General features: G+C 38.2%; 1 protein-coding gene across 8 annotated transcripts in view; it reads left to right on the forward strand.

The window, feature by feature from the left end:
- LOC131677372 (cGMP-specific 3',5'-cyclic phosphodiesterase) overlaps window positions 1–13,403 on the forward strand; it is a 140,673-nt gene that overhangs the window by 90,447 nt on the left and 36,823 nt on the right. For all 8 annotated transcript variants that reach the window (XM_058957141.1, XM_058957143.1, XM_058957149.1 and 5 more), the window contains 3 exons: window positions 1,172–1,427; window positions 3,240–3,485; window positions 3,603–3,868. In XM_058957141.1, the coding sequence (XP_058813124.1) occupies window positions 1,172–1,427; window positions 3,240–3,485; window positions 3,603–3,868 (768 nt within the window). The remainder of the gene's footprint in view (window positions 1–1,171; window positions 1,428–3,239; window positions 3,486–3,602; window positions 3,869–13,403) is intronic.

Consider the following 13,403-nt stretch of genomic DNA (forward strand, 5'->3'; position numbering starts at 1 on the left):
GTAGATAATCAACTTTGTGCGGCGGCGATTTTAGTTCGACCGGAGCGTCCTCCGCAGTCCAAAGTAGGAACGATTTCCCGCCAACATTCCGTCTCTGAATTTTTCTGTTGGTATCGTTGTCGGCGGTTATCAGTGAGTCCAAATACACGAATTCGTCGACCATCTCGATTTCGTCACCATCAAACCGAATTCGGGATGGGAGGTTCATATTGTCATCTGTAGCACCTCTTCCTCTCATGTATTTTGTCTTCGAGACGTTAATGGCAAATCCAATCCAGCTGGCTTCAGCTTTCAGTCTGCTGTACGTTTCCGACATCGCCTCAAGGTACCGTGCCATTATGTCAATGTCATCGGCGGAGCCAAAAAGCTGGACGGACTTTCTGAAGATCGTGCCACTCGTGTCTATCCCCGCTCTCCTTATTACACCTTCTAACGCAACGTTGAACAGCAGGCACGATAGACCATCACCTTACCGTAACCCTCTTCGAGATTCAAAGGGGCTCGAGAGTGTCCCTGATACTCGAACAACGCACATCACCCGATCCATCGTCGCTTTGACTAATCGTGTTAGCTTATCCGGAAAACCGTACTCGTGCATTATCTGCCATAGCCGATCTCAATCGATTGTGTCATACGCTGATTTGAAATCGATGAACAAATGAATATTTGGTCCGTGGTGGCGCGGGGACCCATGAATCCCGCTTGGTAGTGCCCCACGAACTCCCTTGCTAATGGTGACAATCGGCGGCAAAGAATTTAGGAGAGGACCTTGTAGGCGGCGCTAACGTAGCCTTTGCGCGAACTGTTCAGCTTTTCGTAGAACTTCCGTGTGTCGTTTACGCGGTACAGTTGTTCCATCGCTTCGCGATCTCGTTCCTCCTGTTGGCGCTTCTTTCTCCGGAGGACCTAGGTTTGCCTGTTCCGTGCTTGTTTGTATCGCTCTCCCGTGCTGCATTCTTCTTCTCTATTTATTTTCCTCTCTGTTTTACATAGCAATATAATGCTAATTTCGGGTTCGAATTCGAGTCACTCTTAGTTCGCTCTAATATTTTTAAAATTCATATAAAAATGATAGTTTTGAGCGGACCTAGAGCGACTCTGATCCAAAAAGGAATTACTAATTACCTACTGGACTTATCGTAATGCGACTCTTTTTCTTTCTATTTTCCAGAAATGCCGCTCACCCACCTCGCGCGGCTGTTCGGTTTCCAATCGCAGCCGCCTGGCTGAACTGGACGAAGGTGAACTCTTCATGGAGCTAATTCGAGACGTGGCCAACGAGCTGGACATTGACGTGCTGTGCCATAAAATTCTAGTCAACGTCAGCCTGCTCACCCATGCTGACCGTGGCTCGCTGTTTCTAGTCAAAGGACCCCCGAACGGAAAATATCTGGTAGCGAAACTGTTCGACGTCACCCAGCACACGCGTGAGTAGCTCCCGTTCGCTAATCGCAAATATTGCGGTAAGCTCCAACCAGCGCACAGTGGCGGATCTTTGAAAAGAAAGTCGGACAAAACCTAAAATGTTGCCTAATTTGAATGAAAATCACTTGTTAAGCTAATTTTGAGGTGCTGAGCTCATTTTTTGATGTCAGGAGTCATAAATTATTAGATTCATTTTTCCATATGGAGTCATTGAACCTTTCATATGAATATGATCCCATTTTTATGATAGATTTCTGTTACTGTGCACCAATATCTACAATATTATAAAAAAATGAAAAACATTATTTTAAATTCATTGTATAACGTGTTGGTTTACTGTAGATTTTCTAATTATCTTGCACAAAAAACCATGCGCCTCCATAATAGTATCAAACATTTAACATCTCCTTAAAGCCGTTTGCGTACCGAGGCACAGAACGGGACCATGATCTGTAAGTCCGGACATTTCGACGTTTAAACTGCTGTTAAAATCGTGTTCTTTTCCAATGATCATGCCATTTTGAATATATATATATATATATATATATATATATATATATATATATATATATATATATATATATATATATATATATATATATATATATATATATATATATATATATATATATATATATATATATATATATATATATATATATATATATATATATATATATATATATATATATATATATATATATATATATATATATATATATATATATATATATATATATATATATATATATATATATATATATATATATATATATATATATATATATATATATATATATATATATATATATATATATATAATTCAATGCATGAAAAATTTAGGAAAAATTTAAAATACAGTGAAGACCCGATTTCGTTAGCATCATGTGAAAATTGATAGTAGTATTAAAACGAAAAAAATATGATTTCATCAAATTTCCCCTTTTATCAGTCTAAAATTCACTAAGAGGATGATAAATGCGGGTCTCCACTGTATCAATATTTTAAATATAACTTTTTGAGGTTTTGTCCGACCTCCAGCCACTGTGCAGCGTTTCCGTGGGGGTTCACAGCGAAATACTGACGTCAGAGCTGATAATAAACGGTTGAACCAATTTCCAAGGTCAAACTCCTTTTTTGTGGCTCAAAAACGAGAGGAAGCGGGTTTGTGGGAGGGTGGGTGTCTGTTGTTGTCGTTTCATCGATAAAGCTTGCCAGCGGGTGCGTGGAACCACCCGAAAGGGGCAATTAATCATCCATTAGAATGGCGTCCTTTTTATATTTTGCGACAGTAGTGGTAACTGTGGCGGGGCTTGCGGTGGCAGTTGTCGTGGTCGTTGTCATCAGCAGCAAAGTAAGCTTTTGGCCGCTCGAATTAAATGTGGGTGGTATGGATCTATTGTAGTTATTTGAATTTGCCTCCTTATTGCTGTGTAAACGACAAGAGCATTGTGTTGCTCAAACCAGACTGATGCATTTTCAATCAATCATCTTGCTCCATCGGAGGCTGTCTTGATGTGTTTAAGGAGCCAAAAAATTGCCTCATGTTCTTACTGATCTATGTTTTCTAACGTTGACCTGTTGCTTGTCGACTTTCTGGGTTCTGGGAATGTTGCATAAAAAAAATTAATCCAAATAATGGATTGAGAGAAAAATGAGCGTTTATGCAATGGTTTACGCTTCCTCAAATTGATTGATTGTTGTGAACCCCTCGCACCCAGGAGAAATTATAAAATTCAATTAATTGTTAAAGTGCGGCTTGTATTGCAATATGTGGTTTTTATATTTCATTTTCTGACATCCCGGCGGCACAGCACTCGACGAAGCGGTCCGGCGCGCCAAGCAGGACGAGCTCATCATCCCGTTCGGGGTCGGCATCGCTGGCACGGTGGCCGAGACGAACGAAACCATCAACATCAAGGAGGCTTATAAGGACCCTCGCTTCAACAGCGAGATCGATCAGAAGACCGGCTACAAGACGAACATCATCCTGTCGATGCCGATTTGCAATTACGAGGGACAGGTGATTGGCGTGGCGCAGATTATCAACAAGACGAATGGTAAGAACAGCGTAATCGGGTGGTGTATTTGTTTTTGCACAATTATAAATAGAGAAGTCAAATAGGCTTTGCCGTTTCATTGGCTGCATAAGTAATTTAATTACGTATCGTTTACAGGATCGCCCGAATTCACCGAGCGGGACGTGGAAATATTCCGCCGGTATTTAACCTTCTGCGGAATCGGTATCCAGAATGCTCAGCTGTTTGAAATGTCCGTCCAGGAGTACCGCCGGAATCAGATCCTGCTGAATCTGGCGCGAAACATTTTCGCCGAACAGAACAACCTGGAGTGTTTGGTCACTAAAATTATGACCGAGGCTCGCGAGCTGCTCAAGTGCGAACGCTGTGCCGTGTTCCTGCTGGATCTGGACTGTGGCGAAGCGGTATGTAGCATTCCCGTGACGACCGTGTTTCGGTTTATCAAATTTCTGTTCCATTCCATTTCCTCTAATTGTCCCCGTAGAGTGCATGTTTCGACCTGGAAAATAATCAATATCGGTTGAAGGTAATTTCGTATCGGATACACACCGACCTGAGTTCCAGCATCGTGGCACATTTTACAACTGTTGGCCTGCCGTGAAGATGGAGCTCATAACCGGTCGTGCACAAAGCTCGCACGCGTGTCAGCACTTGCTGTAGTTTTATAGTTTGGCACATTTCTTGATGAAATAGCATTTACTGTGAATTTCGTGTAGGGGTTTCACTATTGTGATAAACAATTCTTGACAATATTATGCTTGAGCTCATTCGGTTTGTAAACCGATGAGATTAAACAATGATTCGGCAACACTGCACTGCAGAGTAGCTGGTATTAAATTAACACACGAAGCACATAATTCATTCAGTTTACCATTGGCGTAGGGTCACCGCAGTCTAGTCACGTCCGAGATTCAGGAGAAACTTACGCCGTCTTATACGTTAATCAATGTTAATGTGGAAGCTGGAGAAAGCAGAGAGTGCTTGGAATGTTTGAATCTATCTCGGTTGCCACGAGAACCAATGTTGGATTCACAGCTATTTCAGTAGACAGTATGACTGACATTTTGGCTGGTTTATGGATGACTATCAAAACGCTTACATCCATCTTTGACGCATTTCTCCTTATTCGATATGCTATATTCATAAGTAGGTATAAAATTCTCGGTATACTATTTTCTTTGTGTATTATTATGTCGCAAAAATGACTTTTGACCGATATATTGGTATCATCGTTAAAATTTATAAGTTCAATATTTATTATTTCTTGAAAAAGGCTAAAGAATTTTTAGAAAATACACTTATATTCTTTATTCTACTGCAGAATTTCATGTAAAATATATAATCACCTTTCGTAATAGAAACTTTACAAGCTTTAATGTGAAACCATCATTAAATTAAGAAGAATCAACCATACGGAAGTTTATTTATAAAGTCTATTAGTCCTTTTGAGGAACTGACGGCGCCAGTGGTTGAGTGGTAGGCGTGACCGCCACCCATCCCAGTTGGGTTAGGTTCAATTCCAGCCGAGGTCGTTGATATTTCTGTGGTGAAAAAATCTATGGTCACGTCCAAAGTTACAAATATACAAATTCATTGAATGAAAATTGATCATATTCAGCCGCATTCGTTTTCAATATTCAGTGACGCAGCTGAAAACGTCAAACGAACAAACCGCCCATTCATCCATGCAGATTTTCATTCATCTCCGATTATTACACGAAGCAACGAATCAAACGCATTAAAGTAGGCCCTGGCACAATGTAAGCGATGATAATTGTTGTTTTATATGCTTTTCTTGACAGTTCACTTGTATATTTTACATAGACTTAGAAAAGTTTTGTGGACAACTAGATGCGCTCAAAGCAAATCACAAAGAATTTTTCTAAGTCCATGTAAACAGTACAAGCGAACTATCAAAAATGAATATCGAGTTCATTTGTGACGTCAGCGCAAAGTATTCAATATTCAACTGAATGAATAACATGGATCTTTAAATGAATATCTATTCACCACGAGTCACATCCGATTCATTTTTAGCCGTCAAAAAGAGCTTCGATTATTTTTATCTCTGGTCACGTCTTCCTTCGGAAGGGAAATAAAGCCGTTGGTCCATGAGTTGATGGGTCGATATCGAGTTCAGATAGTGGAATCATCTCTCTGATGTCGGTCTTTGGCTTCATTGGAGGAAATAGGCTGATACAAAATAACTAGAACATGAAGAAGCATCGCACCCCTATACTTAATAACAAATATCCTCCTCCCGTGATACTTGTGGAGTGCGCAGTAGTATATACGGCCTCTAGCAAAAGCAAGTATCGGAATAACATTCCTTCCGGGATCTACGTTCGGGAGCCGGTATTGATCAATAAACATTTTAGGATTACCAGGAGTTGCACATCGAAAGGTGTTTCGCTATTCCCAAGCATAACTACTGATTTCCTGTGCAACTTCAGCTAGTCCAGATCGATAGCGGAGTAGCAGCTAGGGGTGGTCGAAAAAGCTCTAGCTCAAGCTCAAAGTCTATTAGCCCTTTGGAGAAATTATTATTTAATTGTATTCCGTTTGCAATATCCATGGTGGTTTCTATATTTTAGCAGCCTTGGATACATCCCGAAGCATAGCCAATAGAACATCTAATAATCATGTAGAATAAAACAGATGGAATGTTCTGTAAACGGTTACAGTTGACGATTAATCGTTAAAAATATAACATCGCGGAGTTACGTCTAAATAAAGCCTGCCTACGTGAAATTTCGGACATTTTTCATTTGGTGTAGTAGGGTAAAAGGGTATAATACGCCCCACCGGGGCAAAATGCCTCTCTTCAATTTCCAGAATTCCTAAATTATCCAAAAAGTAAAAATGACTGATAACAGTATCGTTTTATGAAATCAACGTACTGAGTTGGTGTGGTATTTTTAATATGTTGCAAAACAACAATATACACAAAAGTTTCAAAAGAGCTGTTTTGATGTAAGCTCCCGCTCTTTCCAATAGTATTACAACCAATTAGAAACAGTCGGATTTGATAGAACTATTTCGATTAGCTTACTATAATTTATCGTTACTACATTAGTTTTTAGATTGGCTTAAAACTATGTGTGCGTGTAGAATTATTCATGCATTCACAACAGCTCATCACCGGCTAAAACGCCACGCCCATTGTTGTGGGTCATACTTACCGATTGCTGTGGGGCATATCATCCTCTTGTTGTGGGACATATTACACTGTAACCGGGGGCATTTTGCTCTGGGTGAAAGAAAAAAAATAGATTTTAACGACATTCAATTAGCTAGAGATTACTGAGTAGGGAAAGTTATGAAAATTAGAGCCATAGTACTCAGGTGAGAGCAAGGATGTGAAGTAAACAGACCGGAAAACTAGAAGTGGCAGGGTCATTAGAACAGGCTTAATATCGTGCGGGCTTAATCTTTGTCTTCTGTTAATGAGGGTCGAGCTTAGGCAGTATAACTACGAATCATTCAAATGATTCGTAGTTATACTGCCTAAGCTCGACCCTCATGAACAGAAGACAAAGATTAAGCCCGCACGATATTAAGCCTGTTCTAATGACCCTGCAACTTCTAGTTTTCCGATCTGTTTACTTCACATCCTTGCTCTCACTTGAGTACTATGGCTCTAATTTTCATAACTTTCCCTACCCAGTAATCTCTAGCTAATTGAATGTCGTTAAAATGTAAAAAAAGTAAATGTGACTTACATAGTCGAAATAAAAAAAAAGAAAAAAAATAGAATTTAGGCATCTTTGAAAAATGTTTAATAATACTTGTATCAGGATGTTTTGAATAAAAAATGAAACGGGTATTAATTTCTAACTAATATAACAATAAATTAGAGTAGCTGGTGCGGAGATCATAGTGTCGAATGGTGAAATATAGCTATTTTTGCTTAACAGGGGCGTATTAGACTTGTCTATCCTATTTTTTATAAAAATATTTCAAAAGTCGTTGAAACGTTCAACTCAAGTTCCTCATTTTATTTCATAGTGCAGCATATATACATTCTTGATCATTTAAAAAAACGGCGCTAAATCGCCGCAAACGCATTTTATGCGAATGGTAGAAAAATCCAATGTTATTGGTGCACGATCATTTCAAAAATCTAAAACTGTCAAAGAATTTGATCAGCGCTTAACTGTGCATCGAAGGATTGAAAGCGGAACAAATCCCGACAAGTCAACCAGAAAATGGTAAACATTATTGGTAATAATCCCAAATTGACCCAGTGTTTGCTAAATGAATATGGTACCGTAATTGACGACGAAATGACCTGGTCGAACTCTTCTCACTGCTTCCAAGTCTGGCTTTTTATACTGTAATGCAAAAGAATGCCATCCCTGAGTAATACTGGACAACTAAGCTTATCAATTTCTCCAAAAGCACCTGGTTTGGCAGGCCATATGCAGTTGAGCTGGAGGTTGTGCGACAGCCCCTGGTTGCTACTTCGTTATCGATCTGGGCTAGCTGAAGTTGCACGGGGAATCAGTTGGAATCAGGGAATTATGCTTGGGATTAGCGAAACATCTTTCAATGTGCAACTCCTGGTAATCCCAACGAATTCCTGTTTTGGCAAGCCATATGCAGTTGTGCAAAAATCCAAATTATTTTCTCTACTGTTAACTATTGTAAAATGAGATTGTTCCCAATCATCAAAAGTCTCTACTACTTGGTTATGGCCTCTTATTCCCAAGAAAAATTCGTACAGAAATCGAGAATCGTAGCAATTTGAGATAGCAATGATACACAGAAAGTAAATTTTATCTCTTTTTCCTCATTAAAGTATGTTGAATGGAAGTACCAACTAATCCTTCAATATTATTCGTTTATTGATCAATACGCTGCAGGAATGTTAATCCTTGTTAAACTTGTTTTTGCTGCTAGAGCCCGTATATAGTATTGTGCAGTCCTTAAGTGTCCCGAGACTAGGGAGATTGTTAGTAGGGTGCGAATACCTCTTCACAATTCACAATTGTACAGGGGTTCGCATGCGATTCAAGATTTTAGGAGTCTCTGGGCATCCGGCCACCAGGACTCATTAGGTGCCCAAAAAATATTTCAGAATTATCGTAACGGTGAACAGTGAGAAAACGTCTCGAAACATATTTCATTCAAATATTATTTTTACAGAAGACAAATTTTGAAAAGAAATTGTTCTCAGTTGTAAACACACTGAGACTACAACTAAAAAACTCGATAGTTTTAGCGACGAGATTGTGAAATAATTTTGAGCGGCCCAACATAAGCATTTCAGGGCCCAGCAATCGAAGTGTAACCAATTGAAATGGCCATAAATTTGGTTTAGACAATTATTTTTTATTTACTTCAAGGTGCAGAATGAAGAAACCAAACGCCTGGTTTTATGCAATAAATTGGACTAAACCCAGATGGTGCTAGTTACTGACGAGATGAATTCGAAACACAAAAAAGCAAAACTTAATTTGAAGGGAGAGGCCTATGCAAAGCTTGTGGGATCGTGTGTGATGCCAGTTTATATTCATGGTTTTATTGTTTTACTGTTTTTGTCTCCGCAAGTCTGTGTGTAAATTGTCTAGTTCTCGACAAACATATGATTACGGCGTGAAAACCAACTGTCAAAATTCACTTTGAATGTTGATAGTAAACAAAAGAGAAAAGCTTTCTCTTGCATTTAGTGATGTGAACTGTGTTCGGTCAGTAACGGTTTGTTCGGTATTTCGACAGTTGACTTTTACGCTGTAATCATATGTTTGTCGAGAGTTAATTGTACTCAACTTGAAACTTATATTTTGACAAATCGCTTCGGTTTTTGAATTTGAGTACTTGGAACTAAAGTTTTGAGTATTGTTGATTGTGCTTGCATAGACGATAGGTTGAACAATTACGATGCTGATACAATATTGCTTGTGGCACTAAAAACTGAGTTCTAACTGCACTGCGTAGTTACCATTCTTCTTTTAAATTCTTCTCATCAAGCAAAATACGCTGTGTTACATAGCGGTACTTTCTGAGCACCCGCTTGAGCAGAATGACATTTGGTGCGCTCTTTGTTTACTTGTCAGATCAGCTGTTTTTTAGAAAACCTGTGAACAGCTGATCAGACAAGTAAACAAAGAGCGCACCAAATGTCATTCCGGCCGAGCAGGGGCTCGGAAAGTATCTCTATGTAACGCAGAGTGTACTGGTTTATAGACTGGTTAGGTCGACTGGTCTGTCTATGAAAGTAGCATCTCTATCATTGGAAGTAGCATCTCTATCACTAATCACAATTTCAAGGACGATTCAGACGATACATCAGCTTCCGTCAATGTCAACGGAACGTCACCGTCCCGTCAGGATAAGTTTAATACTTTTCTCTTGTGCCCGTTCACACATGCCGTACGTCAAAACGTTTCGTGCCGTTGATGTTGTGTGTGAATGTTTCCATTTAACTGCATGTAACTAATCTTGACGTTCCGTACCGGTGACGGAAGCTTGATGTATCGTATGAATCGTACTTTAAGATCACTACAGCACACATTCGTTAGTTGGGGTGTTCGTTAGTTGGGCGTTCGCTCTTATGTCAAAAAGTGATTGACATTTGAAAGCCATCGATTTCAAGGGACTTTTTAGTTGATTTCTGTGGAAATCTATAAAAACGTGCTTTGAAATCCAATGCAATTTTAGTTTTTGAATTCATGTTCCGGAATGTTTTTTTCATGAAATAAATGTGTTAGATATTGCGCTTCTTCCATTTAGAATCAATTAGTTTGTGTCGCAGAGATACTGGTTGCTAACTTCTTGGAAGTTATCTCTGATGTATTCAATCCCATTATCAAATGATCTAATTTAAGGGAAAAAAGGATACTAATGACAATCTTTGTCACAAAATTCATCATTAAATTGGGAAGAAACAGCCAACATTCGTGAACCGCAAAATATTTCTGTTTGTTTTTTATCGAAAGAAAACAAACAATCAGCGTTTCCCTTGGGTAATTTTTGCCAGCTGTCACTTGCCTCAATTTGCGCTGTATAAGTTTGGAAGTTCGGAGTCCAGGTTAGTGGGAAGTGCGCAATATTTAAACAATTATGATGCTGCTATCACAGTCAAAAAATCTGAAGTAGATAATTGGATTGATTATTGATACAATCCTCCCTCACTTTTTTGTTTGTTTTGGTATTTACATACATGATAGAAGAAGCAATATTTTAATTGAAACTCGACAAACGAACCACAACCGCAGATCTGTACTGTTTACCAACTGCATTTTTCGCTATGGAATTAATTATTAATTGTTTCAAGCTTAATTCCATTATCACTCAGCGATTAAAGGTTGGAGTGCTCCAAAACAGCAATCACAAACAGGTTGAAATATATTGTTAAAGGTTTTGTTTCGCATTGTGGCTAGTAATGATCCGTACAGGAGTCGGTTTTGGATTATAGTAAAATAATTTTTACTGACGAGTGACGACTATGTAGCTGCGTTAATGTGAAGGCTAAGACAAGGAATGGCAGTAGAGGGAAGGGGGGGGGGGGTCGTGTTTGTTTCAATTTCACGTCAGAATGTTCCAGCTCATGATTGGTTGATTCTGACTTTTTGCACCGTACGCATTGTTACTGCAGGGATAGCAAAATGATGTTTGGCAGTGTTGCTATATTTATAGAAAAATATTATCATTACTTCTGACAAATAAAATTATTATCATTAAAAGAGTAAAAATGATTAAATAGAACAGAAATTGCGCGGCAAAGTATAAAAAGTATCTACCACACATTTGCTATATACGTGGTTGATTAACTTTAGCAAAAAGGAACCGTTCATAAATTACGTAACGCGTTTAGGGGGGGGGGCAACAAATTGTGACAAATGGGGGAGGGGAGGGGAGGTAAGGTAGAACGTTACGTAACATGTTTTTACCGAAGTAAATTTTTTTTTCAAAGAATTTGTTACGTAATGGGGGGATAGAGAAATTTGTGATAATGGGGGGGGGGGAGTCCATTTTGGAAAATTTTTGCGTTACATAATTTATGAATGGTCACAAACAAGACAGCAACCAATCCATAATCTATTTTTTCGGAAAACGGCTTCATCAAACCTTAATAAACACCCATGACATGGAAAAACGGTTCCCTTCGTCAATATAGTGGATTCAGGATACAAAATATTGCAGGCATAAAATAAATTAACTAGAATTTATTTTACTAATAAGAATAGCAACACTGGTCGGAAGATTTCGGCAGAGTGAAGGGAAGCTTGAAGATCAACAAAGCTTCCCTGCTCTTTTATGCAAATGTGATGTAAAAGTCAATGAGAATAGGGGAGACTGAGGAGACTTGATCCCCGGGGAGACTTGATCCCATCATTGTAACTCAAAGGCGGATCAGAATACATTAATCGAATATACTATAAAGTTGCGTAGTATTATCTAAACATAAATTTCATTAACACAGAAAAAAGAAATTGGACTTTCGTGTAACCGAATTTTTACCGATTTAAAAAAAAGTCTCAGAAGAACTGAAGAAGATTTATTTTTCAAATTTTCAAACTTTTATAAAATTGATAAAATCACCCACTACATACTCTACTTTTGCATACAGATTCTCCTGTAAGGAGAATGTCAATTATATGAATACGTTATGATTGAGCTGATTCTTTTGTTCAACTATATTTTTACTAAAGTTTGCTGAAATAGATGCTATGGGTTCACTTGATCCCTTCAAATTCGTGGAGATTTGATCCCCTTCGCCATACTTCATACACACCACTGAAAATAACCAAATTCACACCAGAATAATTGAAGTCATTGTCATTAAAAAATGTCAAAAATGAACGCTTCATTGTAAAGAAACATAGCTGTAATTGTTTACTACAGTATACGTAGCAACCATTCATCCCATATTTGACATTCCTCAACCATAATAAAGACAGCTTTCAAATAATTGCACGGAGATTTGGGGAATTCGTAAAAAAATCAGGTGAGAGATGCGTAATATGTAGTAACAAAAATAACAATATCTAATCATAACAATTTAATCAATACTACAATCCATTTATAAAATTGAATGGGGTAATGTACCCGTTTTTGCCCTATTAAGAAGGGTACCACATTATTACTACAATAATTTTATTATTTCAGCTTCTTTGATTTGTTATTAAGGTCCATTTTTTTATTTCGATTATAGAGGTTTTAACGTTAAGGTCATTCGCCTCTTATTAAGAGCCAATATAATAACAAAATTGTCTTGAGAATGGTGAAAATCTTCTGTTTGAGCGCAGCAAAATCTCTAATCGAGTACCCCCATTATCGCAGTACCATTTGAGTCAATGCGTTGAGCAAACATGGCAGACGCTGCTCTAACCAAAGGCTTCAGATTTTTTTTTTTTTTTTTTTTTTTTTAATTTTAGTCAGTGTTTATTAAATTATATTTTCTACTATTTACATATCATTTTCTAGGTAAAATTTCAGTTCATTCAAATCCACTATACTACATCTGTTTATGAAATTCACATAGTTTATAAATAGTTTTAGTATATTACATTTTGTTGTTCTAGATACTCCATTTAAAATGGGTCTAATTACATCCGAGAAAACAATACTTCTCCAGCCGCCAAGCGAAATGGTTGCCATCCTCCGCAATAATGTCCACGCGTCCGTTACTCGTGGGCAATCAGTAAATTTGTGCTGTATAGTTTCAATCGCCGTGTTGCAGTGTTCGCATTGCTCTCCATCCGATCGTCGAATTGTGTATAGCAGTCGCCTGTGTTCGGTTTTGCCGTTCACCAAAAGGAACAAGTCAGTTCGTTGTTGTGAAGAAAGTCCTCTTGTTCTGTGTATATTTGACCATATACGGCGCCATTCAACGTTAGAGAGCGTATTCTGCCGCACGATTCTTGGCAACTCAGTGTTATTAATAAAGAATCTATGAATAAGATTCGCCGTAGGGTTTTGCTGTATATGAGG

Source organism: Topomyia yanbarensis, chromosome 1, assembly GCF_030247195.1.
Source record: "Topomyia yanbarensis strain Yona2022 chromosome 1, ASM3024719v1, whole genome shotgun sequence".
Lineage (NCBI taxonomy): Eukaryota > Metazoa > Arthropoda > Insecta > Diptera > Culicidae > Topomyia > Topomyia yanbarensis.